The 25615-nt window shown below is 34.4% G+C and overlaps 2 protein-coding genes across 2 annotated transcripts in view; one reads left to right on the forward strand and one right to left on the reverse strand.

The window, feature by feature from the left end:
* The window catches only part of TRAPPC3L (trafficking protein particle complex subunit 3L), a 35007-nt gene extending 24129 nt beyond the window's left edge, over positions 1 to 10878 (reverse strand). Inside the window, exons 1-3 of the mRNA XM_039870893.1 lie at positions 10644 to 10878; positions 7527 to 7624; positions 4650 to 4749 (exon numbers count right to left, since the gene is read on the reverse strand). Coding sequence (XP_039726827.1) covers positions 4650 to 4749; positions 7527 to 7624; positions 10644 to 10685 — 240 coding nt within the window. The 5' untranslated portion in view covers positions 10686 to 10878. The remainder of the gene's footprint in view (positions 1 to 4649; positions 4750 to 7526; positions 7625 to 10643) is intronic.
* Positions 10879 to 18046: 7168 nt separating this feature from the next.
* On the forward strand, positions 18047 to 22079 carry CALHM4 (calcium homeostasis modulator family member 4). The gene is made up of 2 exons (XM_039870884.1): positions 18047 to 18607; positions 21693 to 22079. The coding sequence occupies exons 1-2, from the start codon at positions 18050 to 18052 to the stop codon at positions 22077 to 22079; spliced, it is 945 nt and encodes a 314-aa protein (XP_039726818.1). The 5' UTR covers positions 18047 to 18049.
* Positions 22080 to 25615: the final 3536 nt, after the last annotated feature.

The raw sequence follows: 25615 nt of genomic DNA on the forward strand, positions 1-25615 counted from the left end.
TGATGATTAAATTCTTTTATTAAATGAACCATTTTATTGAAATAAAAATGACTCATCCATCGAAAAATCTTCTTTGCCATTTAGATTCCTCTCTGGATCATATTCCTAAATCTTTTGCTCACAACATTCACCATTTAGATTTCCTTCCCTGCTTTAGGCATTTTCATTCATATTGCCTCCTTATGAACATTTCCTTTCAATTATTTTATATCACCAAAAAAAAAAAAATCATCACTTGTATTATTTAAGGTAAAATTTCAATGTATACTATTAAATGGAAAAGATCACATTTTTCCTTCCTAAAATTCCAACAAGTACAATATATTGGGTTCCAATTTTTTACCCAAAGATCAGAATTTCAAGTCTTAATAACATTTTGATATATCATATATTTTATATCATGTTTTTCTCTATTTAAAAATTTCATCTTACTGTGGCAATACTAATGACGTCATGTTTATACTGAAAAATTATAAATTCCATTCGTACCCCTCAGAATAACCATCATAATGACATTAACCTGACAGTAAGAAGCTTTCCCATCTTTGATGAACAGAGTGTGTGCTAGGCCAAGCAGTTGTTAACACTGTCGGTAATTAGAAATTATGGATGCTCTGAGGGAGGCTTTGGAAGCTACAACCAGGACATTCAGCTATTTATGATTATAACTTAGTGTCCAGATTTTAGCTAGAGAAAGTGATACCTGAAAATCAGGGAAACTGCAACTAAAAGGTCTTGTTTGACAGATATGGAAACTGAGGTCTGGCTGGGCTAAATGACATATGCAGGGTCACATGACAGGAATGTGGCTGAGCAGGATGTGGACTTTTATCTTTTACTCTAGTACCTCAGATTTAGTTATACTGTGCTCTGAATCTAATGAGGACCAGAGCTCCTTGCATTTAAATTATTTTTAAAAGGCAACATTATAATATTTCTTGTCAAGCCTAATCTTTATGATCATCTTGATTTAAATGATCCAGTTTATCTCTAATTAGCTTCTCCTAATAGTAAATCTTTATCATCAATGTGTTTGGAAACCATGAAATACATTTCTGTGCAACTTAGACCAGAGAGAGGTATAATTATATTTTATACTTGCCCTTATAATAAACTGTGAGATTTATTCCTGTTAAATTACAGTTAAACTCTCTAATATTTCATAACTATAACTAAAATTAGCTAAGACAACTCTACTGTAAATTCCACAATTCCATTTTTCTCAAAGCAATAATCATAATAGGAGAAAATCTTCAAAGGTATATTTTAAAGAAACAATTATTTTTTTTTGAAAAAGCAAATCTGGAATCACGTCAGAAAAAAATTCTAAGCTGGCTTTTCTTACTGTGTCCATGGTGATGTCATCTAGTCAATTATATCATCAGTAAAGTGGGGCTCATAATAGATGCTCTCTTTACTTCACAAGGCTCTTGTAAGGAAAAAAATAGATAATAGATGGGAATTGCTTCTAGCTTTTCTTCAGAAAGGCTCTGTATTACTAAACTTTTTCAATATCATAACACTAACAATTTTATAAATTATATGTCTTATTTAAAATTTGTTATATTTTGAGGCAATCAGCACAAAAAGTTGACTAGTATATAATAAAATCACATTTAAAAGCAGTTATATTGTAATGTTGCAGGAAGATTATTTGAGAATTAGCCTGTCATTTCTTTAATATATAAAATATAAGGCTGACTAAAAAAGTTTTTAATCAATAATTTGGTTACTGTTATGGGAATTCTTTTCATACCACGAGATGGCGCAATTTGAGGTCTATAGCCTGTCAAAATAATTTCTCAGAAGCTTAGAGATAGTTACTTGCCCTTTGGAAAAGGCAAAATGAAGAAAACAAGAGAGAGGGGAATGTTATTAATAACTGAAGTTACATAATCTTCCTCTTCCAAAGGCAGAAGAGTGTAGAGTAGAGCATGAGGTCAGGAGACCTGTTCCGATTTGCAGCCTTTCACTAATGAGCTCTTAGAAGTCTCACTTCACTCATCTAGACATACGTTTCTTCATCTAGTCAATTCTCTTCAAATGCATTCTTTCTCTACTTCCCTCTTTCCTTCTCTGGAATCAGGACAGAGATAATTAGTTCTGTGTATATAGGTGCTCAGTATTAAGAAGGATGTTGGTAGTGTTTGATATAAGTACATGGTGTGAGAGGGCAGCCAAACAAAATTAAAACCTATAGATTCAATTCCCGACCCTGCTATGCTCCAGGGGCAGCATGTGACCATGGTAAACTTCCTCTGACCTTGCCTACTTCTCCATAAAACCAGCTCTGTAACTTTTGACACCTGCCTCCTTTGAGGAGAGTTTACAAGGATTAATGAGATAATGCTGCCCAAGGCCAGACTTTTAAATGAAAGCAGCTAATTATAAGCAAGGTATCAGTGGGTGAGTATATACTAAAATCTAACCCCTCATTTGTGTTAAAATGCTCCTGGATTGGGTGACATCATTCCCACATGTAAAAGTACATTTTGCTGGAGAAGGGAAAATGATTAAGAGGGAAGAAATCAGGCCTTTGAAGGAAAGTTTAAAGACCAGGCCATAATCCCTCTGCATAAAAGAAAAGTAAGGGTAACAAAATATTCTCTTCATTGATAAGAAGGAATATTGTATGAGTGGAAGTTCTGAATCCATTTTGAGTTCATTTTTGTGGATAGTGTGAGATCAGGGTCCAATTCCATTCTTTTGCATGTGGATATCCAGTTTTCCCCAGAACCACTTGTTAAAGAGATTATCCTTTCCCCAGTGCCATACTCAATGGTGAAAAATTGAATTTTTTTTTCTCTAAGATCAGGAAAAATGTAAGAATACCTACTTTTATCACTTCTACTCAACACAGTACTGGAAGTCCTAGCCAGAGAGCAATTAGACAAGAAAAAGAAATAAAAGGCATCCACACTAGAAAGAAGGTTGTAGAATTATATCTTTTTATAGATGATATGATCTCATATGTAGAAAACTCTGAAGACTTCACAGGAAAAAGAAAACCTGTTAAAACTAAGAAATTATTTCAGAAAAGTTGCAGGATACAAAATTAACAAAGAAAAAACAGTCATTTCTACATACTAACAACAAACTATCTAAAAAAGAAATTAAGAAAACAATCTCATTTACGATAACACCAAAAAAAGGATAAAATACCTAGGAATAAATTTAGTGAAGGAGGTGAAAGACTTGGATACTGAAAACTATAAACCACTGATGAAAGATATTAAATGAGACATAAACAAATGAAATGACATCCTATGTTCATAGACTGGGAGACTTAGTAGTGTTAAAATGTCAATACTATGCAAAGTGATCTGTAGATTCAATACAATCCCCATTGAAACTCCAATGGCACTTTTACAGAAATAGGACACAACCATGTACATTTATATATTTCAAATATTTACATTAAAATAACTAGAATTCTTGTAGTACTGCCCATAGAATTAGTTAAGTAAAAATTATTTTATTTTTCAAACTACTGCTTCAGGATCTTAGTGATATTCTGCAAATACGGAAGGGAAAAAAATTAATCCATTTAGTAGTGTGGCAAACTCACTGCATTAAGACTTGAAGACCGAGATTTCAATTTCAGCCACATGATTCATTAGCTATGAAATAATAAAAGTAATACTAACTGGAAAATTTGTTCATTTGGGTTGTATTTTTTAATGTACAATTATTTTTCAAATATACTTGTATTTAACTTCTATCATATTCTTTCTGGGGCTCGGTTTTCTTGTTTGGGAAATGAGGATACCGACTCCTACTTTGCCTACTTCACAGGGATACTGCAAAGATGAAAGATAAAAGCTATGTAAAATAACATTTAGAATCACAAAGTGTTGTGTAGAATTATTATTGCAATTAATGCGAAGAGTCAGTATGGCAATGTATATCAATATTAAGGATCAGGAGAGAAAAGAAGAGTGAAGTCGACTTAATTGGTCAGTTGTGAGAACCTGCAGGCAGCAAGCCTGGACCTTATAATACCTCCTTCCATACATACTTTCTAGGTCTCCCACAAATGAACAATAAGAGGTTCATAACCATAGGCCTGCAGATTAAAGGAATTCTGGCTAAGGATGCGTTTCCCAGTCTCATCTTATAAGAAATTTGAGTTAGTCTCGGATGATTTCAAGTTGTCTCTCATATATCGGGGTCGTGAAAGTTCTTAGAACACGTACATATACAGGAAGCTTTATTTTTCTCTTGAGAAAACATTGCTCCGAGACTGAAATGGCTACAATATTCTCTAAGACAGTCAAAGGCTATCTCCTTCTATGTGCTGAAAATGATTATGTAAAGAAATTGGTTTCGGGCATGCATGCTATAGGGCTGTCTTATTACACTTCCATTCTGTTTACCTTCTCAAAACGTTTTTCCCAGTGTGGGGCATATAGCCCACATATACCATTTGGTCAGAAAAATCAATAGATGCTTAAATGCTTGGAAGAATTTGTCTCTGTTCACAATAGCCTATCTCTGTGCTAAAATAAAATGCTTTTTGATCAGAATCTCCTCTCTTAGCACCTAAAAACAAATACAGATGGAACCTGTTTGATAGAGCAGAAAACCACCAAACTCAGGATGAATCAAAGATTTTCAAAGCATATTGACAGAGCTAAAAATATGTTTACCTGGGCAATTATGTCTGTAATTTCTGAATAACTGTGGCATCGTCTTACACAAGTTCGTGCCAAAAAGTTTTCCACTAACCGTGTTCCGATGCCATATCCCCTGTGGATGAAGAAAAGAGTTGTCTAAAAATAACATTTGAGTAATCAGTGAAGTTTGTCAATGTTTAAGAATGGATTCATCTGTGTAGCACTTGTGCAAATGGATAACAAATTAAATCAAACGTGATAAGTCAAATGACTATTTGGCAGTGGGCCCCTTCTTTGTCCCACAGACCACAGAAACAGAGAGCAGTGCATCCAGGAAATATTAACTAGTCTACAAGCAAAGAGATTTGAAGAGTGGAGGATGGCCCAAATTTGACAGTGTAAACTAAAGGTAAAGAAGGTTGGTTGGTGTTCATAGCCTAATGTTTCTCATCAGCAGCTAAGTTAGCTGTTGATGGAAACAGAATGTGGGTGTAGCTAACTTGCCTGCTGTAGGTGTGGTACCTGGAGACTCATTCTTCTCCTAGCATACTATCATGGTAGGAGGGCAGGCATGTCTGGAATGGGCTCTGGAAAGAGGGGAAGAAGGGAATAGAGAAATCAATTTTTGTTGCCAGTGTAGATTTCAGCAGTTAGGACTCTGAAGTTTAGTAAAAAGGAAAAAAGCCAAGTTAAAAAAAAATCATTTTTCATTCCAGGGAAATTGAATCTATGGGACTTGAGAGAAAGTATTTGTATTAGCTACACCTAACAGCAAATAACTGTGTACAGTTCTGAAAACATTTTATTGAGATGTGATCATGTAACTGAGTATGTGGCTAAAATGGCTGAATAGACACTTTCAACAAGATAAAACTAAGAACTTCCAATCTAGTTAAGGAAATAGAACCGTAATGGTGGAAAAGAAAAAGAATAAGACTGCTTTTGTCAAGCCTCTGACATAAAATTTGTCTTTTAATGTCACGCTACATATACATAGATAAGTGAAACTATTTGAACAGAGCAACAAAAGGTCCAGCAAGATAAAGACACCAAAGTTTGTAGAGGCAATATTTGTTTCATAGGGTCTAAAAAGGAAGGAGATATTTAGTGACAGGGTGATTGGGGAAGACAGATTTGATGTCAGAGTGCTTATGAATTCACTAAATCTATGAGATAATTCTATTTCTATTTCTGAGTAGTTAGAGACATTCAATTTAGCTTACTTGCCTTTCAAGAAAAGTGTTTTGTTGTTCTATTTAGGAAGTTCACCCTGAAAAGACTTTTAAAAAACACAATGCATACTTTACAGAGAAATAGTTATACTAGGAGTTAAAAATTGTTTTCAGTGTTGTCTCATTTTTAAGTGTATACACAGGCTTGGTCACTGGGAACAGCAATGGGAAGCCAGAATGTAATGGTCAGTGTTGCATTTATATCTTGCTTTGGTCAAAGGGTAAGTTTCTGCAAAGTAAATGTTTTAAGTATTTATATATCAAATTAAAAATGTAAGACGCTCTCAGCAGAAGCTATTAAGGAAATCCAAATGTGAATTGTTTTTCTTAAGGCAAGTCCTTTCTAAAACCTCTCAAAATTTATTCTTTAACTAGTATTTCATCTATATTTGTTAAAATGTGCTCTCAAGTAGTAGATAACAAAAGAGTGGGGTTTTTTTAGTCAAATAAATGAATATCTTCATTTTCTAAAGATGTTCCACAAAACAATTCAAATTTCACATAAGCTAAATAAAATGATGTAATGTATGGAAATGCCATGTGTCACATGGCATAAGTGTGACCTAAATGTAAAATAACTTAAGCAACTCCTGCTTTTACAGACAGTTTAATAGAGGATGTGCCCCTGACTAATTAAGAAGAAATGTAAAAAACAAACAAAAACAAAAACAAAAGGTATGTGAACCAAAATATAAAAATATACGACAATGAAAAGGAACTTTTCAATAGAAAAAAAGATAAGCAATATAGAAAGCCAGAAAACCAAGGGTTCGGATAAAAGAATCTTTCAAACTTTCTTTCTGTTTTTCTTTTTCTATATTCTAACTGAAAATACAAAGAACTCTTTTTAAAAACTTTAAAATGTTTAACGAGGCCAAATTTTCCATTCAACCTGTCTAACTAAATCTTCTACCTAGGACAGGTTTTCTAGTTATTATCCTGTTAGAATCCTTTTTAGGAGCCATTATTAAGACATTCAAAAAATGTTGAAAGACATTTGATGATTAGGCAATAATCTGATGATCATATAATTATTCTGAGAAAATTAAAGGCTGAATTTGTGAAGGAATCTCCATTAATAAAGACAAACTTTATTTGAAAAGGAAGAAATGGGTTTCTCTATTTAGTATATATTTCAAGTAAAACATAATAATGAAAAAAAGCATCCAAACAATAAAACACTACAAAGGAAAAAGTAAATCTCCCTTCTATCCATAATCTCCCATCTTCCAGGTCCTTCAGGCAATGACCATTAGTAATTTTTTTGCATATCCTTCCATATATGATCTGTGCTTATGTAAGCACATACTGATACTGGAAGGAGTTATGTTAAACAAAATACTTCTGAAAAGAAGCAAATTTGATGATTCATCATATTGTTAAAAGAACGATTTCAGTTTTACCAAACCCTTAGCTTATGTAACTAGCAAAAAAAATGATTTCCAACTAAATGATTTCCATGCTTGATACTCTTGGAAAGAAGTTCCTTCCTATTACTTTATACTTTATGACTACAAAATGGCAGCTATCAGAAATTATATTTAGCTTTAAGATGTTATTTATTGAAATAGAAGAAGAGCTGGTGAAATGGAGCAACAGAAGTCATTAGAGGTGGACAAAATTCGGAGAAGGTTAAGAAACAATGTACACTCCACAAGAATGAAAGACTTCCACTTACATTTTATCTAAATATTTATTCACATCTTCATCTTTTTCATAATCTTTACACAGTTGGGCAACCAGGGCTCCATAGGTGAGGACAAAGAGATCTTTGTTCTGGAGAAAAATGGATGGTTTTACATTGTAGGCAAAGTTGCAAACAGTATACTCTTCTCATTTACAAAACTTTATTTATCTTTATTTACAAAACTTTCTAGTTGGAAGCAGCTTTCCAGATCATCTGTTCATTTTTTCCACCCTCCTACTAATTATTGAAACAATTTTCACTTTTAAGAACAAATTATACCGATATTTGGATACATAGAAGGAAAAAAAGCTGTGAAATAAAATTAATTTCTTAAGGAAAGGACATCTTCTCATGATTTGCTCATATAACCTGCAACATATTTTCATGGGGAAGTTTTTTAATAGTAATTGCTAATATAAATTCATTTCGTTCTACATTGGCCTTGGGTACATGCTGCGCATATTTTCATTTGGAAGGAATAACTGGGTGAGACCTCTCACAAGTCTGTACAATCCCTAATGGGTTCCAGATCTTCCAAGGGACCAACAGGATGAACCCAAATGCAGTAGCAAATTTGTGATATGCTTCTTTATACTTAGAGAAAAAAGAATTTTTACTTTCCTCGCAGATCTCCAAAAATATACATCCTGTTTTCAGAGTAAATTAAACATTAAAACTAAAACTGAGACTAATTGAGGTTTGGTTTAGCATAGATAGGTTGAAAATATGAGAAACAGAAAACACAAAGCTCAATCAATCCATTTTTTAAAGTCTCTCTGTTTTGCGTCTACTGAATACTATCTAAGAAAGGAAAGGGGATATTAGAGATCATTTATTCCAATGCTCTCAGTCCTACAAAGGAAGGAATGAGACCTCAGGAGAAATGAGTGACTTGCCCAACTAGCCAGCAATTGGCAGAGCCAAGGATGGAGTCTGAGACTGCAGGCTCTACTCTGACATAGGAATTCTCTGAAGTGCACAAAAGAAGCCACTGTTCAGAGAAGACGTGGGTGGGAGAGGGAGGTATGAAGGAGTACCACCATTGAAAACAATCTTATTTTGTGAACAATCTTGTATTTTCATGGAAGGTCAAATGTGGATTTCAGGTTGGAAGAGGTATCCTTACCTCTAGGTCCAGGTATCTTGAAGAGTCTAATGTGGAGGGGAAGATAAAGCCTGATAACATGTATTCAATTTCTTTTTTAAATCATGGGCAGAAATGGCTCAACAAACCAAAAAAATTGTTTATTCAACAAAGTATCTTCTATAAAAGGCTATATAATTTCGATCCAAATATTTCCAAAATTGGCCCAATACCACCAGTGCATACCCCATCATGACATGGTTCATATCATGACAAATCCTTTTTTTTAATCAAGTAGAATATTTGTTATCACTAAATAAGTAGATTAAATCTAAATATTATATAGCACATGTGGACATAATTTATGTTGAAAAATATAAATTAAAATGTCATAAATGTATTTATAATATATGTTATGTACATTAATTGACACTACATTAAGGACACTAATACATATAATTCATAATAAATATATTAATATTTCTATCAGGAAACAGGGGATGTAAAGCAAGTGATCTGAACAAAAATATTATTAAATCAGAGAAGAGTTATCATGTATTCAATTTTAATTCTGTTCTTATTTAAATTTTCCAAGAACCTAATCATAAACCACAAGAAATGTCTGTAAATTATACATGAAACATCTGCCTAACATATAAAGAACCACGGCAGAAGATAAATTACTGCTATGAATCAATACTACAGTATAACATAAGCAAAGGTGAAGGAGAGAGAGAGGGAGAGAACAATAACATGGTTGTTTCACTAGCAGTAAAACAAAAGAATTTGAAAAGGAGAGAAAATTATACCCTACCTACATGCCAGAGTCTTGCATGGTGCCCACTTATAAGGCCAAGCTGAAATAATGACATTTTCTTATCTCCCCCGCCCCCCGCTCTCTCATTATGATGGGTGGGTACTAACTATATTTCAGCTGAATTTAAGATCAATGCCCATAAAGACCAGCTTTCTCCATTCTGCTTCATGGCCAAGGGCTGTACTTCAAACTACTTGTCCAGTAGGGTCTCAGATCCAACCATATGACCACAAGAAAAATCAACATAACTTTATCTGTTTTTAAAATAATCTTTGTCATATATGAAAAATAAAACACCAATAATTATTTCAGGAGTTTGGGAATATATCAGGATAAAAAAGTGTTTTTATCAAATGATTAGGTATAATATGAACTAGGTACAATATTTTTTTAGTTTTTGAGAGTCCCACAAAAAAATAAATCAAGACTCCAGAATGCCAGGGGTGGCATCTGCAGGCATTTCTAATTGAGGTGTGCATGGGTCAGTCATATAATTTTAAGTACCCATGGCTGAATTTGCTTAATTTTATGCAATGCCCATCAGTCTCCTGAAATAATGAACAGAGCTTTAAAATTAATGAGTTTTTACATATATAACTTCTGAATGCCTAAAACTACAATAAGAGAGGATTAAAGAACATACAAATCTAATCTGCAAAATAATTAAGTTTTTAAAATAATTCCAAACTTGGAACATATAGAAAAGATAATAGCACATATTGAATTACGATGACCACTTACATTTAAGACTAAGAAATATATTTTTAAAGCCAATCTTTTAATACTGAGTTTTTGATGACCTATACCTATTTAATTTAATATATAATCAACTATTTTCTATACATTTTATTTTATATTTCATGAGGTATGAAATACAACAAATTATAAGTATGAAATACAAAGAATTGCTTAACCTTTTCATATTTTCTGTAAGAGACAAAAAAATCTTCACACTTTTGTAGATAAAACTAGTCAGAAGAGAAGACCCAGAAATATAGTAAAGAATTGATTATTCTTTTACAGTATGTAAGAGGTTATTGTAACTATTCCCAGAGGTGTCTTTTGATTCACTCCACTAAACACTCCCTGCTCCACTAAATAACTACTCACAGCATCGCCTTTCAAAATAAATCAGAAATCACTTAAGAAAACATTTCCTCTGACATAGAATAAAATATCTTTGAGAATGTTTATAAAAAGATCTTACTATTTTATGGTATTCTGGTCTTCTTTGCGCAGGGCGAGACATAGTGCTTGATAGATGAAGAATGTGATCTTCGGTTTCTTTTCTTTGGCTTTGTTTTGTTTTTGCAAGTTCTTCTTTGCTTTCAGACACATGTGCTACTTATGCACCATACTGCTTTTGCTCTATGCTGAACTGAAGAGAACAGTCATAAGCAGAACTGTGCTGTAGCCATGTACTTTGCCACTCATCAAATAAATACTGCTAGTGAGAATGAGTTGTACTATAGAGACGTAAAAGCAGAGAGTGGGAAGTCAGACCAGAAGCATTGGCTACTGAAATTCTTTAACCCAAGGGAGTATGAGAGTGGTGTTTTGTGCTCATGCCAAGGCATTGTTTTAAAATCACCAACAGAAACCTTCACAATCCAAGATAGATCTAAATGTTAGCATTATTCAGTCTTTGTATTGATTGTTGTGTTGAGACAGGATCAGCAATCTATAGGCATTAAACACTGGTTCAGACCTAATCAACGACTCTAATGGGTATTACATTATTCCCCAAATAATGGGCATCTCAGACCCCCCATCTTGTGTGATTACAAAATTAAGTATATCTATCTGGTAACTTATTTTTCATATGCAGAAATGTGAAGAAGTGATAGAATTTGGGTGCTGATGTTTTCTTATAAAACTGTTGTTCAAAATGGGCATTCTAGTTTAATAATGTATAATGATTCTGGCAGAGAAAGCAAGCCCTCAGTTTTCTTTTGACAGTCTCGGAGATGTTAGTTATTGAAAGTTCTCTTTATTTACGCAAAAGTATAGAATTTAAAGTTAAAACAAGAAACTCCCTCAACTTGACAACTGCAGGATATGGAGGATCAAAAACATTTCCAGAAATAGAAGCATAAAACTCTGTTTAAGAAAGTAGTTTCCTACTTCTTTCAGTTTCAGTCAATTAGCCCTGTGTGTTCTGGAAAATTCTTGCTATAAAGTGATAGACTACTGATGACTTTGAAGAAGAGTGTGGGAGGATTTAGGAGGCTCAGGCTAAGCTGCAGTTCTGCCATTTACTGGCTCTGTGACTTGGGCAAGCCATTTTATTGCTCTCTGGCTCAGTTTCCACATCTGCAAAATGGCAATAATAATACCCACCTCAGAGAATAATTGTGAGTATCAAAGAGATAATGTTGGTATAAAGCACATTATAATGACTGTATAAACACTAATTACTATAGATTATTCTTGTAGCTTAATATACTGAATGGAATTCTACAGTATTTAAGGTATTTCCATTAATGCTATGTTTTATGAGCCCACTCTCAGGAAATCGATTTTGCTGGGTTGTAGGGGACGGGAAGCTTTTCAGTAGCAAATTAATAGCACCTTATATTTCTATAAACTTTACAGTGTATGACATGGTTTTCATTTTCTTTATCTCATTTTAATTCAGCTACAATCTGTGAAGCAGTCAGTACTATAATCATTACTATGTTATAGGATAGGAATCTAAAAGTCAGAGAGGTTAAGAAATTTGTTCAAGGTTAGCTGGATAGGAGGCAACAAAGAAGGATTTGGGCTAAATTTGCTGACTCCAAATCAAAAAGAATTTTTTTTTCTTCACATACTATAATATGTTACAGCAAAATAGATTCACAAAAGCTACTAAAATAAGGTGACAGCGTGTTGCTAGACCAAGTTTGGGGCAATTCTGGGTTCTGGATGGGAGGTCCCTGAGAAAAACATAGAAAAGTCCTGTGTATTTTGGTGGGAAGGGAGAGATGGCACAGGAATCAATTTTACTAAACTTTAATGGCAGTGATATGGTGACATCAGGGCCACAATGAGAATTCAGGACATTGCGGGTACTGGAAAAAGCCAGCTCTTCTTTCAGACTGATGGGTCTCCCCCTCTCCCCTGGCCCTGCAGCCAAGACCATAGGGTTTAAGGAAGGAGTCACTCCCTGGCATTACTGTACAAGGGTATGATCTCCACAAGCAAAGCTGTAGGCGCTGGCTCTGGGACACTGTTTGGCTGTTTTTCAGACCGTGAAATTCAGTCACCTTCAGCAGCTCTTATAATCCAAGTAAGCCTGTGTCCCCCAGGTTCCTTCTTTTTATGTAAAATTACCTTTCACTTAAATAGAAGAAAGCACAGAGGATGTTTCAAACACATAGATGATCCATGATGTCTGCCCTGGCAGCAAACTAGAAAGAAGAGTAATTTTAAAATAATGCAGAAGAGAAGATTTTCCTCTTTTATTAAGAGTTCTTTCAGTGGCCTGGGATTGAATTCGGAGCTGGGGTTGGAAAAATGATGCATTCTTCAATCTCATCATATCTGTGTTGCAGTGTTAGTAAACCAAAGTAAATGGTGAATTGGGCTATTACCCTATACTTGTTCTTTGGGAGGTACCTGAGCAACCAAGTAGAGACTTGGGGAGATGCTAAAAGAGCAAGACATCTACTAATCTGTCAGCCATATGATTACCATCTGAGATCATCCACAAACTCTCAGATAAGGCAAAGCCTCTTTCAGCTACCATAATATCTGTCCAGCAGCTCATTATCTTTTTGCAACTTCTTTTTCTATTTAAGGCGGCTTTTAGTGTTTATTTTAACTGAATTTTACATAAAATTTGTTGATTTGTTTGGCACCCCAACCCCTCTGAGGAGCACTATAGCTGTCAAACCTGATTTCCCTTATCCATGTGCCAGTATGCACACAGTGAGTGAGCTGGGGAGTCCCTGTTGAGGAGCAGACATGTTATGTGATGGATAGACAGGGAACAGCGAGCCATCTTTAACAAGTAGATCATTTGGCTATAAATCCTCCCCCACCCCCACCAAAAAAATTGATTACTCATAGATGTAATCATTCACAATCACTGACAAGTTATACACTGGAGTCATTAACTCTTCCAACAGTAAACGACAATAAAGAGTTAAGAATCTGTCACCAACAAACTCCTTTACAGCGAGACTTTGACACTTTGGTGGTAACTAAATCAATTCTCCAACCTTCAACCTTTTCTACATAGTTTCTTGAGAAAATGGTCTACAATTTTCTTCTCTGCTTCCTCACTTCCCAGATACTTTATTAAAAAAAATTTTAAAGATGAAATTATAAACATAAGGAAGATGTAGTACTTACTACCAAGCTTTACTGAACAAGTTGCTATATATATTTTAGGCTTTGTTTTAAGCAACAGAGCAGCGCTGATACAGCTGAAATACCATGTATCCTATTCGTTCCTCCTCAGTGGTCACCACTACCCAGAATTTGATATTCATTATTACTATGCCTGTTTTAAGATTTTGCATATGTTAGTAACCACAGACTATGTAACATTATTTTATTTTAAAACTTTACCTAATGTATTATACTGCACCTATCCTACAACTTGCATTTTTCACTCAAAGTTATTTTGTTAAGATTTATGCATAACCATAGCCGTCACTCTAGTTAATTTATTTTCACAGCAGAGGTCAGCAAATTTTTTCTGTAAAGGGTTGAATAATCAGTATTTTAGGCTTTACAGTGAAATAGACTGTCACAACTACTCAACTCTGTTGCTGGGGTGGGATGGCAACCATAGACATCTCAGGAACAGAGATGGCTACGTGCCAATAAAACTTTATTTATAAACATTGAGATTTGAATTTTATGTGATTTTCACATATCACAAATTTTTTTTAAATGTCCAATAATTTGAATATGTAAAACCCATTTTTAGCTCAAAAGTCATATAAAATAGGCAGTTAGTCACTTTGATCTCTGAACTATAGATTACCAACCACTCTTCTATAGTATTCTATTACCATGGTTTTTAAATCTGTTTAAATTATTTACTGGTAACTTATAAAAATATTTATTTTCTATTTTTAGGGTATGGGATACTACATGTATCTTAGACAGAGCTTGCTAATTTTGTTCTACATTTTTTATATTCTTTCTAATGTTTACTTGATCAAACATTTCTGATAAAGATATGTTAAAAAAACTCATGATTATAAGAATTTCTCTTTATAATTTTATCAGTGTTTGTTTTATATATTTCAAAGCTATGTAGCCACGGACATACAAGTTGATGATTGTCATATCTTATAATAGATTGTTCCTTTTATTGTGATAGTGTTCAAAATTTGTTCAAGATTTGTGTATGGTCTAGTTTAGGTGGGTCAGTTACAAGTACCATGAGTTATTTTCAACACTCTGTAGGTAAGTTTACCCCAGCCCTGGTGCCGTGGTTAAGGGCGTGTTCCAGGCTGCCTAGGTCCTAATCCTGCCTCTTTCACTCATCTCCATGTGACCTTGTGCATTTCTCTTAATCTCTCTACACCTCAGTTTTCTCATCTATAAAACAGCTGAGGATAATATTAATACCTCATCATTGTGAGAATTAAATAAGATAAAGTTCCTGACATGTAGTAAGCACTCAGTAATTGTTAGCTATTTAAAAAAAATTTTGTGTGATTATTGATGTATTTGGTCTCATTTCTATCACTATTTTATTTTATTTTATTTTTGCCACCCTTTTTCCTTTGTTTATTCTCTCTTCTTACAATATTCCCTTTTCGTTTAGTTTTTTGAGTGATCTTTATACACTGTATTTCTATTATTTGATAATTATACTTAAAATTTTACTGCTTTATTGATATATAATTGATGTACAATGTGATGAGTTTTGACATATATACATATATACCCTTGAAGCCATCAAGTCAATCAATATAATTGACATTTTCATCATCCTGCTTTAACTGTGTTCTCTTAGATTCTTTGTCAATTGGCATCCATTAATTACAGTGTCACAGTAATGGCCAAAGTAATTTACATCTCCCATACGATCCAGAGCCCATTCTCTGAACCACCTTCTTATCTCTTATACACCAAGCTAATATTTCCTCTATTCTAGATCAACTCAAGCCCGGGTACCAGACAAGTAGCGGCAGCTCCTACTAAAATCATTTAAACTAGCCAGTCCTAGCCTGGTTTTCCTGCCCTGTCTTGCCTTTTCCACGGAAACCCCAGGAAAACCTCTGCCCAGGCTTTCCCTTCCTCCTTTCTGCCTCTTGACCAAACACCGTGCTTCCCCATGTGGCCCTGTGTGGCCCGGCATGCCCCTTTCTCTTGGTAAATGTAAGTAATAAATTCTTCTGTCAATGGCATTGGCCTCTCCGTGTCATCACTGAGTCATCTCCATAAGTTAAAATCTTGCTGGTACAAGTTGATACGATGCTTAAAACTCTTCTTATGTCCCTTGGTAATCTCTTTCTTCTCTTTTCTCCTCCCCCATTACCTAAGCAGGCACTGGTCTATTTCCTTCAGTATAGATTAATTTACATATTTTAGAATTTTAGATTGTCACACATTAGGCATTCCTTTGCTTGACTTCTTTGATTCAGGAAACTATTTTTAATTCATTCTTGTTATTATGCATATCACTAGTTGATTTCTTTTATCTTGCTGATTAGTATTCCATTATATGGATATATAGCAATTTGGTGATTCACTCATCCGTTGATGGACATTTGTGTTGTTTCTGGTTTGCAGCTATTATAAAGAAAACTGCTATGGACATTCATGAACAAGTTTTCATGTGGACAAATGCTTCCATTTCTCTTGAGTAAATAAATGTGTTATATGGTAGATGTATAGTTAACTTTTAAAGAAACTGACAATTTTCCAAAGTAGTTGTTCCATTTCACATTCCCACCATCAGTGAAGGGGAGTTCGAGTTATTCCACAATCCTCACCAACATTTGGTATGGTTGGTCTTTTTAATTTTAGCCATTTTAACAGTGACATCTTATTATAACCATGTATTGCCTTAGTTCTATCTTTTAAATTAAAAAGTAGTTATTTCTACGACTAATAATTAAAGGAACGTCTTAAAAATATCATATTTGTACTCATCATTACTTTTTAACTCACATATTTTTCTCGAAGTTCATTTTTCTCCTTACTGAAATATATGCTTTAATAATCCTCTGAATGAGCTTCTGTGTGTAGTAAATTCCCTTAGTCTTATGTATCTTTATTTTGGTCTGTCTTGAGTGATAGTTTAGCTGTTATTAAGCACACTGAAGATATTTTCTTCTGGTCTCTATTGTTACTGTTGATAAGTCTCCAATGAGTCTATTGTCTTTCTTTTGTAGGCTATGTATCTTTTCTTTCTGGTAGCTTTTAATAATATCTCTTTATTTTTCACACTCTGCAGTCTTACTATGATGTGTCTATATATGGGTTTATCTTTATTTACACTGCTCATAATATCGAACACTCTTCTAATGTGAGAAATGTCTTTGATTCTGCAAAATTCTGTGATTTCTCTTCAAATATTGCTTCTCTGACTACTTCATTTTTAATTCTGGAAATTCTATTAGATGACCATGGAATTGTTTAATTTATCTTCTATTTCCTTCCATTGGTTTTTCGAATATTTTATTTCTTTATCTTTTTGTACTTAATTTTGGGTGAATGCCTCAGCATATGTTTCACTTCACTAATTCTGTATTTAATCAAGTCCAGTTGAGAATTTATTTGACAAAATAAATTTATATCTTATTCACTTTTTATAAGCCCAACCAAGCCTGGTCCAGTGCCTTTCATATGGAAGTTATATAAAAAATATTTGCTGATTAAATAAGTATAGAAAATGCCCTACATCTTTGATCATTTTATTTGTTCTTTATAGATACATAACAATCAATACCCCAATATCATATTTTTATATAACAAAAAGATATCATATAAACAAAGTTGCAACTTAACTTGTAAAGCAATACATTCATATATTAGACTCTCAATACAAACAGATTTTTATGTAAAATTAGAATGTTTTTCTTGTGATTCAGCTTTAGGGGTACCCAAGCCTTGTTCTTTTCTTTTGAGAAAGCTTTTGGGATGTTCTGGCAGAAGTCTTGAGTTATGGACACTCTAAATAGCCCTCAATTTTGGATCACTCTAGTTTTCGATAATTCCCATTATTCTTTCTACCATAATTTTATGGTAACCAAATCCTGGACTAGTACAAAGGTAAGAATATTCTTTGTTTTGCTTCCAGTGCTCTATTTTCTGGCGCTGAGCATTTTGTGTCACACCACGCAGCACATGGGAAAATGACAGCAGTCTGCTTTGCAAGTAAGCCATTTTCCTTTTAGTGGGAAGATATACTGGAGTTTTCCCTGTCACTCATACCAGATGAATCTCTTCTTTAATTTCTTCTAGCTGTAATCTGAAGTGCATTTATTAGCTCAGGATTCCCAAGGTACATAAGAAAGGATGATAGAATCCTTTAAACATGTTAGGAGTTGGGTCAACTGACACAACCAGTTAAACCAGTAAGATCCCATAAAATGGTTATAGCTGGAGGAGTCTAATGATCAGAAAGGGCTACAAGTTGATTCGTGTAAGAGCTTCCCAATGATGGGCCCAACTCTCAACAGTATTGTATCTTCTCTGCAGAGAAGTGGAATATTTATAAATTCTTTAATAACTGCTTTGACTATTGGTGGGCAACAAGTATTCTCCTCTTTAATGTTCAGATGTCCCTGTCAGGTTGGGAAAAACTTCTATTACGGTTCTGCTTTTCTAGTCATTCCTGCCTTGATCCTTTTGGTTGCTGGCTATGCTCTGAGAAGCCAAATGTGGACAATTACCAGTGAATACTGCTGCCGCTGTGCCCCTCCACACCGGAGAATCAGCCTCCTGGAGCGCAAGCTGGCTTGCCTTAGGTTCTTCAGCATCACCGGGAGGGCACTTGTTGCTCCATTGACATGGCTGGCAGCAACCCTGATGACAGGCACCTACTACGAATGTGCAGCAAGTGAATTTGCATCTGTGGACCATTACCCAGTGTTTGACAATATCGGTGCCAGCAAACGGGAAGAAATCGTAGCTGGGTTTCCATGTCTCAGGTCAGCTCCATCTTATCAGGAGATAAGAGATGAAGTAGCTCTTCTGCACAGATATCAGTCACAAGTAAGTTCCTGTTGTTTTTTGTGTTTTGTTTTGTTTTGTTTGTCTGTTCTCCCATTCCATATTAACTACGGTCACTAGCAATATTTCACATTCCTGTAGTTTCTCATACCATCTGATAATAGAACATAAACTAGATGCCACTCATCAAAATGATTTCTACTGAGCATTAGTGAGGATGATGGGCTCTGGGTCTGAGTCTTTGCCACTTATTAACCTGCAAAACCTTAAGCAAGTTATATAACTTATCCATGCTTCACTTATCTCAGCTATAAAATGGGGATATTAATAAGATCTACAGCATCAGGTTAGCATGAGAAATAATGAGCTAATATATCTAAAGTGCTCAAAACTGTGTCCGGAATCTGTATCTATAAAAAAAATAAAGATATTGATATTGAAATTATTTTAGATATTGATATTGAAATTATTTTTACTACATTACTAAATTTCATCTTACTGCATGTATATCCTTAAATATGCATTTTTATATATTAAAATATCATCTAAAATTACAAGAGGCTTAAATATAATTAAAAATAAACTCCAATGATGGTTTTAAATTTAGTATCCTTAGATAGGTTTGTGTGAGGAGAGGGGTGAGGTGGGGGGAAGTTCTGAACTAAATGCACTTATAGGTTAAATATAAAGAGTGTGAAATTGCATTTTTGTCAGTAAAAAGTCATTGGCTTTCATCAGTTTCTTCAAGACATTTAGGGAAAAACACATTTTTCTCTAAAAAACACTGCAATACAGTAAAAATATGATCTTTTAAACTACTTATTGCAAAGGCATTTTTGACCCATCACTTTTCAGTTATTAAAATTTATAGGTGTAATGATATTTAGTTGAAAAAAAATTACTATCAATGCACAAAACACTGAAGTGTTGCATATGGGCCAGTTTAAGCAAAATTAGAAATGCCATTAAGATAAGCTTTGTCTCCACCTTTTTATATTGGCCCTAAAGCTCAGGCAGAGGCGCTATGTGAATGTAAGTGAAAAGTCAAGTAATCAATGGGGTAATTTTAACTTTGAAAAATGTTCTTGCTTAAGAAAAAGTAAAAGGTAATACACAATGGTAAGATTTTCTTATAGTCAAAATAAAGTCGTATTTAATGATAAACAGGCTTCTGTGAAAAGACAGTTTTATAGTCTGAATGCCTTAGCCAGTGGATTTTTTGATTTAGTGACAACAAAGCTAATATATGTTGAGATGTTCATCATATACTGTATAAATATTTTATATCTTAACTCTAATCCTCATAATCTTAAAAGACAAGTAAAATCAACCACATTTTACAGATGAAGAAACCAAAGCTCAGAGTTTATATAACTTTCATAAGTTCATAAAGCTAATAAATAGCTGACTGAGATATTAAAAAATCATTTCATTTCACCAGGTCATCTTCTGCAACTATCTTGAAAGTCAATCTTATTTGAGGAACATATGCTGTATTTCAGTTGAATTATTCTCTGTGGACTATAAGATCTTACGAAGTTCAAATCCTTTCTGTACCCCTACCTTATTCTAAAATACCTTCCTGAACTGAGTTTCACTCCATTTCAATCTACTTTTACACTTAGGCCAAAATTATCTTTCTAAATGCAGATCGTGATGAACCCTCCCCTACATGCCCCATATAACATCCTTCAGTGATTTCCTACCAGCCTAAGAACGAACCCAAATTATTGGCATGACCTACTAGGTCCTTCAGTGTTTGACTCCTGACCACTTTTCCACATGACTCCTATAACCCCGTAAATCCAAATTTCTTGAGATTTTCCCAACTCTTTGTGCTCTTATTTTTCTGTCTTCTCTTATTAGAACTCTCCTCAACTTCTCACACCTGGTGAATTCCTCTTTAATAATTTAAGTCTGAGCATCACCTCCAGAGAAATATTTTACTATATTTCTCATCTTGCTATTTTGTCTCCCTCTTTAGGCTTAAAGACTGTGAAAAGAATGACTGTATCTTAAATTAGTCACATCTGAGTCCCCATAACCAAGTACCACACACAGCACATGGTGGCGGGGGAGTCAACCTGGAGCTCAATAAATGATAGTGGATGAATTAATAGGCATCTGAGATGGCCTTTGCTCCACCATGCTGGCCTCTATTAAGTTTAATTGTGATGATTATCACTTTGTAGGTTTTAGCCTCCAAGAGTACAGCTATCCTGCTGCGTACACACTAGTGTGAATCACGAACTGTGGAAGAGACCTTCATCTTCCAGACTGTGGCTACCTACCTGCTGGCTTCCCTAAATGTGTGGAACTTGTGTCTCTCACTTTACATAACAATAGCTAAATGTTGAAAAAACGATTTAAAAAAAGGATTTTAAGAGTAGAAACAGACATTCACGTCAGTCTTTAATGTTGGGAACTAAATAGTTGCAAATAAAATCTAGTTCATTTTCATTTCAAAGTATATTTCAAAACAAGTCATAAAACTAGTTAGCAAATGACTATTTGAAGGAGGAGGGGAATGAAAAGGAAAACCACAAGGTGCTAGATATTTAGGAAAATAAGAGTTTGCTCACTGACTTCCTTCTTCGGTCACAAAAAAATAAAAGGAAAGAGGAACTCAGGAAGAAATATCAATGACTATTTGTTGGCACATTATTGAAGATGCCTTAGGAGGCTACCATTATTATCTATCATATTATCATTTTCATCACCATCATTTACAAATATTTATTAAGCCCCCAGAGAAAGCGCCTTTACCTGATGGTTCAAAAGTAAAGTTAAGCTAAAAGCAAAGAACATAGTTTATGTACCTTATGCAAGGGTAATTGGTGGGTTAAAGCATCTGCCACTTCAAAGACAACACTTAGAATTCCTTTCAAGTTAACTGGTCAAGTCTTTTGTAATCCAAAAACCAAATAGAAATGGTTGGGCCTATACATCAGAACCACATTCATAACAAATGATCAGCACCTTGTTAATATGTTAAAAACTAGAAAAACAAATGTCTTACTCACAGTTTAGTTCTCAGTTTTGTAAGACTCCCTCCTACTATGGCTGTTCCTTGAATATTTGATGTAGTGATGTTTTCTATTTTTTTTTTTTAAATAATTACGTGCAGATGCTGGCCTGGATTTTGATCACCTTGGCAACCATTGCTGCCCTAGTTTCCCGCTGCTTGGTGAGGTGCTGCTCTCCCCTCACCTCTCTGCAGCAATGCTACTGGACCAACCACCTCCACAATGAGAGGAAGCTCTTTGAACAAGCAGCAGAGCAGCACTCACGCTTCATCATCCTGCAGCGCATAAAGAAACTATTTGGCTTCATTCCTGGAAAGGAAGATGTCAAACACATCCGTATTCCTTCGTGTCAGGACTGGAAAGATATTTCAGTACCCAGTCTTTTCTGTATGGGTGATGACTTGCAAGGTCACTATAGCTTCCTTGGAGACCAAGTGGATGAGCATAATGAGGAAAGCAAATTGGGAGATATTGAATTAAAACCTTGATTGTAGCACCTTTTGCAATTCATGTTGCTTAATAGATACTTCGTTTTTACGATGATGGAGTTTCAATGGAATCTATCATCCTTTTCTGTCTCTGATATTTCTTTTCATAAGTCCATCTAAAATAGCTGTTTCCAAAGTCAATTTGTCTGATAACTGTGCCAATCTCTCTTTTTGAAATTTCACTGATGGTCTGGTATTGCCTATATTGTTCTAATTAAAACAACATGGAATTTGGAGTCATATCAAAATTTGAATCTTGGCTCTGCTACTTAGTTGTTGTGCAAAAATTAGTATTTTCGGTTGCCACTTTGTTATCTGCACATAGAAGCTACCTCATAGAGCTATTGTGAGGATTAAGTGTGATAATATAAGCAAAATGCTTACCACGGTGCCTTTCGTAAAATAAGTGCTAATAAATGTTACCTTCTCCCTTTATCTTTGCATTCATATCTTGTATCACATTTCTCTGTCTCTAATTTCTGGTTTTTTTTTTCTACCTCTATGTAATATCCAGGTACTTCTCACTGCTTCTTCCTCTTTCTCCAAGCTAACATATTTGACTTTTTGAGAACCAGGATAAAAAGCCCTTTCTAAACTGGTAACTTGTAAGAGAGAAGCCATGCAAGAAGGTCTTGAGTCATCCTGCCATAACCAAGAAAAGGTGACACATTATTCTATTATCATTAGTATCATAAATGTTATTTGTAACACCTTCATGCTAGGAGTATTTTTATAGCTATGACATATAAAGTTTATTCGAGAATGCTTCCCCATGTGCTCCACTACAGAGACACCGCCTGTACTTTTTATTATCAAATTGCAACTTTGCACTCAAAATCCACTTGGGACAGCAAGACTGACACCTTTTTTGTATACCCATTATCTAGAACTCCAAAAAGGAAAACCTGTCTGACTCTTCTGCATGGCTTTGCACTTCTAATATTTGACAGTTTTCGAATTTATCTTGATTATTTCTGGTATATGTAGTGTCTTGTGTCTGATTTTTGTCACATTCATGCAAGCAACTGGTTCATTGGGCAAAATAAGCAAAACGAGGGCCTTTATTTATTTTTTTAAACCAAAACAATGGCTACTTATGTACTGGGCAATGGACCAACTGTCAATAGTCAAGCTGACTTTCAAGGTTCACTTTCAAAGAGACCTGAGAACTTGACTATCTAAAATGCAATCAATTACTTGGTAATCTACTTTTACACAATTATGGAAGAAAGAGTCTGTTTTATGTGAAATTATGGGTCCTTCAATTTGTCCAGCAAGAGACGCATAGTATAGCATTTTACTAGGACAGGAGACCTATCCCTCCCTCTTCATTACTCATTTAGCAAGTCAGTCTCTCTGGGACTCAATTTTTTAATCTGTAAAATAGGGATCATGAGACTTTACCTGGTGGAATGCAGGAAATGGACAAATAAATTCTTGAGGTCCCTTCTAAATCTAATAAAAGTTTTATGTTTATGTTTATATGTATACAGGTCAATATGTACACAATTTTCTGGAATTGTAGTAGGCCCAGGTTGTTTCTACTGAAGAAAAATATCTTTGACTTTGATTTTGAGCTTTTTTAGAAGACACTTGATGGCATTCCACTTTAAAAAAATGTTAATATCTTTTACAAGTGGCCAAGGAAAGTTATTCTACTTGTCACCTAACTATATACAGTACTGATATATAGTACTATATATAGTACTATATACAGTACTATATAGTTTGTACTGTATATAGTACTGATATATACTGACATTCCAAGAAGGATCTTTAAAAAACGGAAGTATGGATGGAAACTAGGGTCCTTGTCTGGCTCTGGTGTAAATGAGCCACATAAACATAGAAGGTCGTGTCCTCTTTGTTCTCTCTGGTCTCTTCCAGCTCTAAAATTCTATGGCTCTATGTATCTGAGAATTTTTGAAATTCCTCTATATTGGGACACACTAGTTAAATCAACACTTTATCACATGCATATGATTATTTTATTATTTTTCAGAGACTATGACACAGTTGACAGCAAAATCAAAGAGTATATGAAATTAAAGAAATATATCATCAGAAAGAAGAGAAAAGTTGTTTATATACTAATACCAGGAAACTTTCCACTAGATTCTGGAAGCCCTTTCTACATCAGACTCTTTCAGAAATGAAATATACAATTTATATTTTGAATCACTTAATCATGATCTTCCACTATAGCTTTGTAGCAAAGGATTGTAAATATTCTTTGGCTCCTTTACATGGCTTCAAAGGATTTTATGCCATCTAGTGACCATTTCAAGGATGGTACACATCCTTGAGATTTCATTGTATATATCCATTTCGAATTAAATAAATTAAATTCTCAGCCTTTTTTTTTTTTTGGTCCAGAGTATTCTTTTGTTTCACTGCCAGGTAGACAAAACTTGTCCATTAAAAACATTGTACTTCCTTCTTTTATACTTAATGGATTTATGCAATTTTAAAACATATAATTAAGGTCAATTATGTACTAATACTATCTTATATTTTGCGTTTGACTACTGCATCAAATGCCACAGCTTGTCACATATACAGAACTGCTTATTTCTCAACTTCAACTTTGTTGTTTTCCCAACCCCACTGCTGCATCTAAGTTGCCTCCTTTCCAGGAGACAAATACAACCTAGTGTTTAGATGAGTTTACTCAGCTTTCTTTATGTTTTCCAATTTCAGAATCATACTTATACTTATCATCTTCTTTCTCTGTTCTCAATCTCCAATTCCATTTTTAAAAATTCTAATGCATTATTGTAATAAGAAACAACAATCTGATTTTACAAATGCTTTTGCATTCTATTTTTTGCACAAAGGGAAACCACATTAACCTTAAAACTTTGAAATATCACAGCCAACCAAAAGCCTTCCAACAGCAAGACTAGGTAGCTATTTGCTACCTCAAAATATAAAGTATAGAGATACGATTTAGCACTGGTCATGATATTGGTAGGCTGTCCTCAGAGTAGACAGCTACACAAGTGGCTCCTTGAGCTATGGGGCACGCATCTATAATTATGACCCCTGGACCAAAGAGCAATGGATGGTATGTCCAGAGGTACAAATTACATTACCTTTGACCTTAATTATTTTTCTATCCTAAAGACCAAGATTAAACTCTGATCTCAGTTCACTAGAACGTAAGAAATGGATTTCAAATAGTTAACTCTGCTGCCCTCCAGTGGTCCAGATAGGTGGCTGCACCTGTAGTGGTAGTGATGGTGGCAGCAAAAATAATATGTATGGTGTTTACTATATTCCAACTGCTTTTAAAAGAAAATGATACTGCTTACAACAAACTGATAAGCATATTCACGTATTAGAAAATGGATTTCTGAAATGTTCTTAACAGAAAATATGAAAAAATGTTGTGTAAAGTCCTATACGAAGTGCTTTCGTATCGATATAATTATTTTATTAGATAACTGGTGAATCATAGTTCACAAATGGAATCCAGACCTATTTGACCCCAATAAAGTAAGTCCCTCCATTTTATTAAAGAGGTAACTGAGATA

Source organism: Pteropus medius, unplaced genomic scaffold (genome assembly GCF_902729225.1).
Source record: "Pteropus medius unplaced genomic scaffold, Ma_sr-lr_union100, whole genome shotgun sequence".
Classification (NCBI taxonomy): Eukaryota; Metazoa; Chordata; class Mammalia; order Chiroptera; family Pteropodidae; genus Pteropus; species Pteropus medius.

Excerpts from the sequence above, each read along its gene's own strand:
- CALHM4 (XM_039870884.1), top strand. The coding sequence starts at position 18,050 with ATGATGGGCCCAACTCTCAACAGTATTGTATCTTCTCTGCAGAGAAGT. Across the intron at positions 18,608-21,692 it reads TGCACAGATATCAGTCACAA|ATGCTGGCCTGGATTTTGAT; the intron begins GTAAGTTCCTGT and ends AATTACGTGCAG.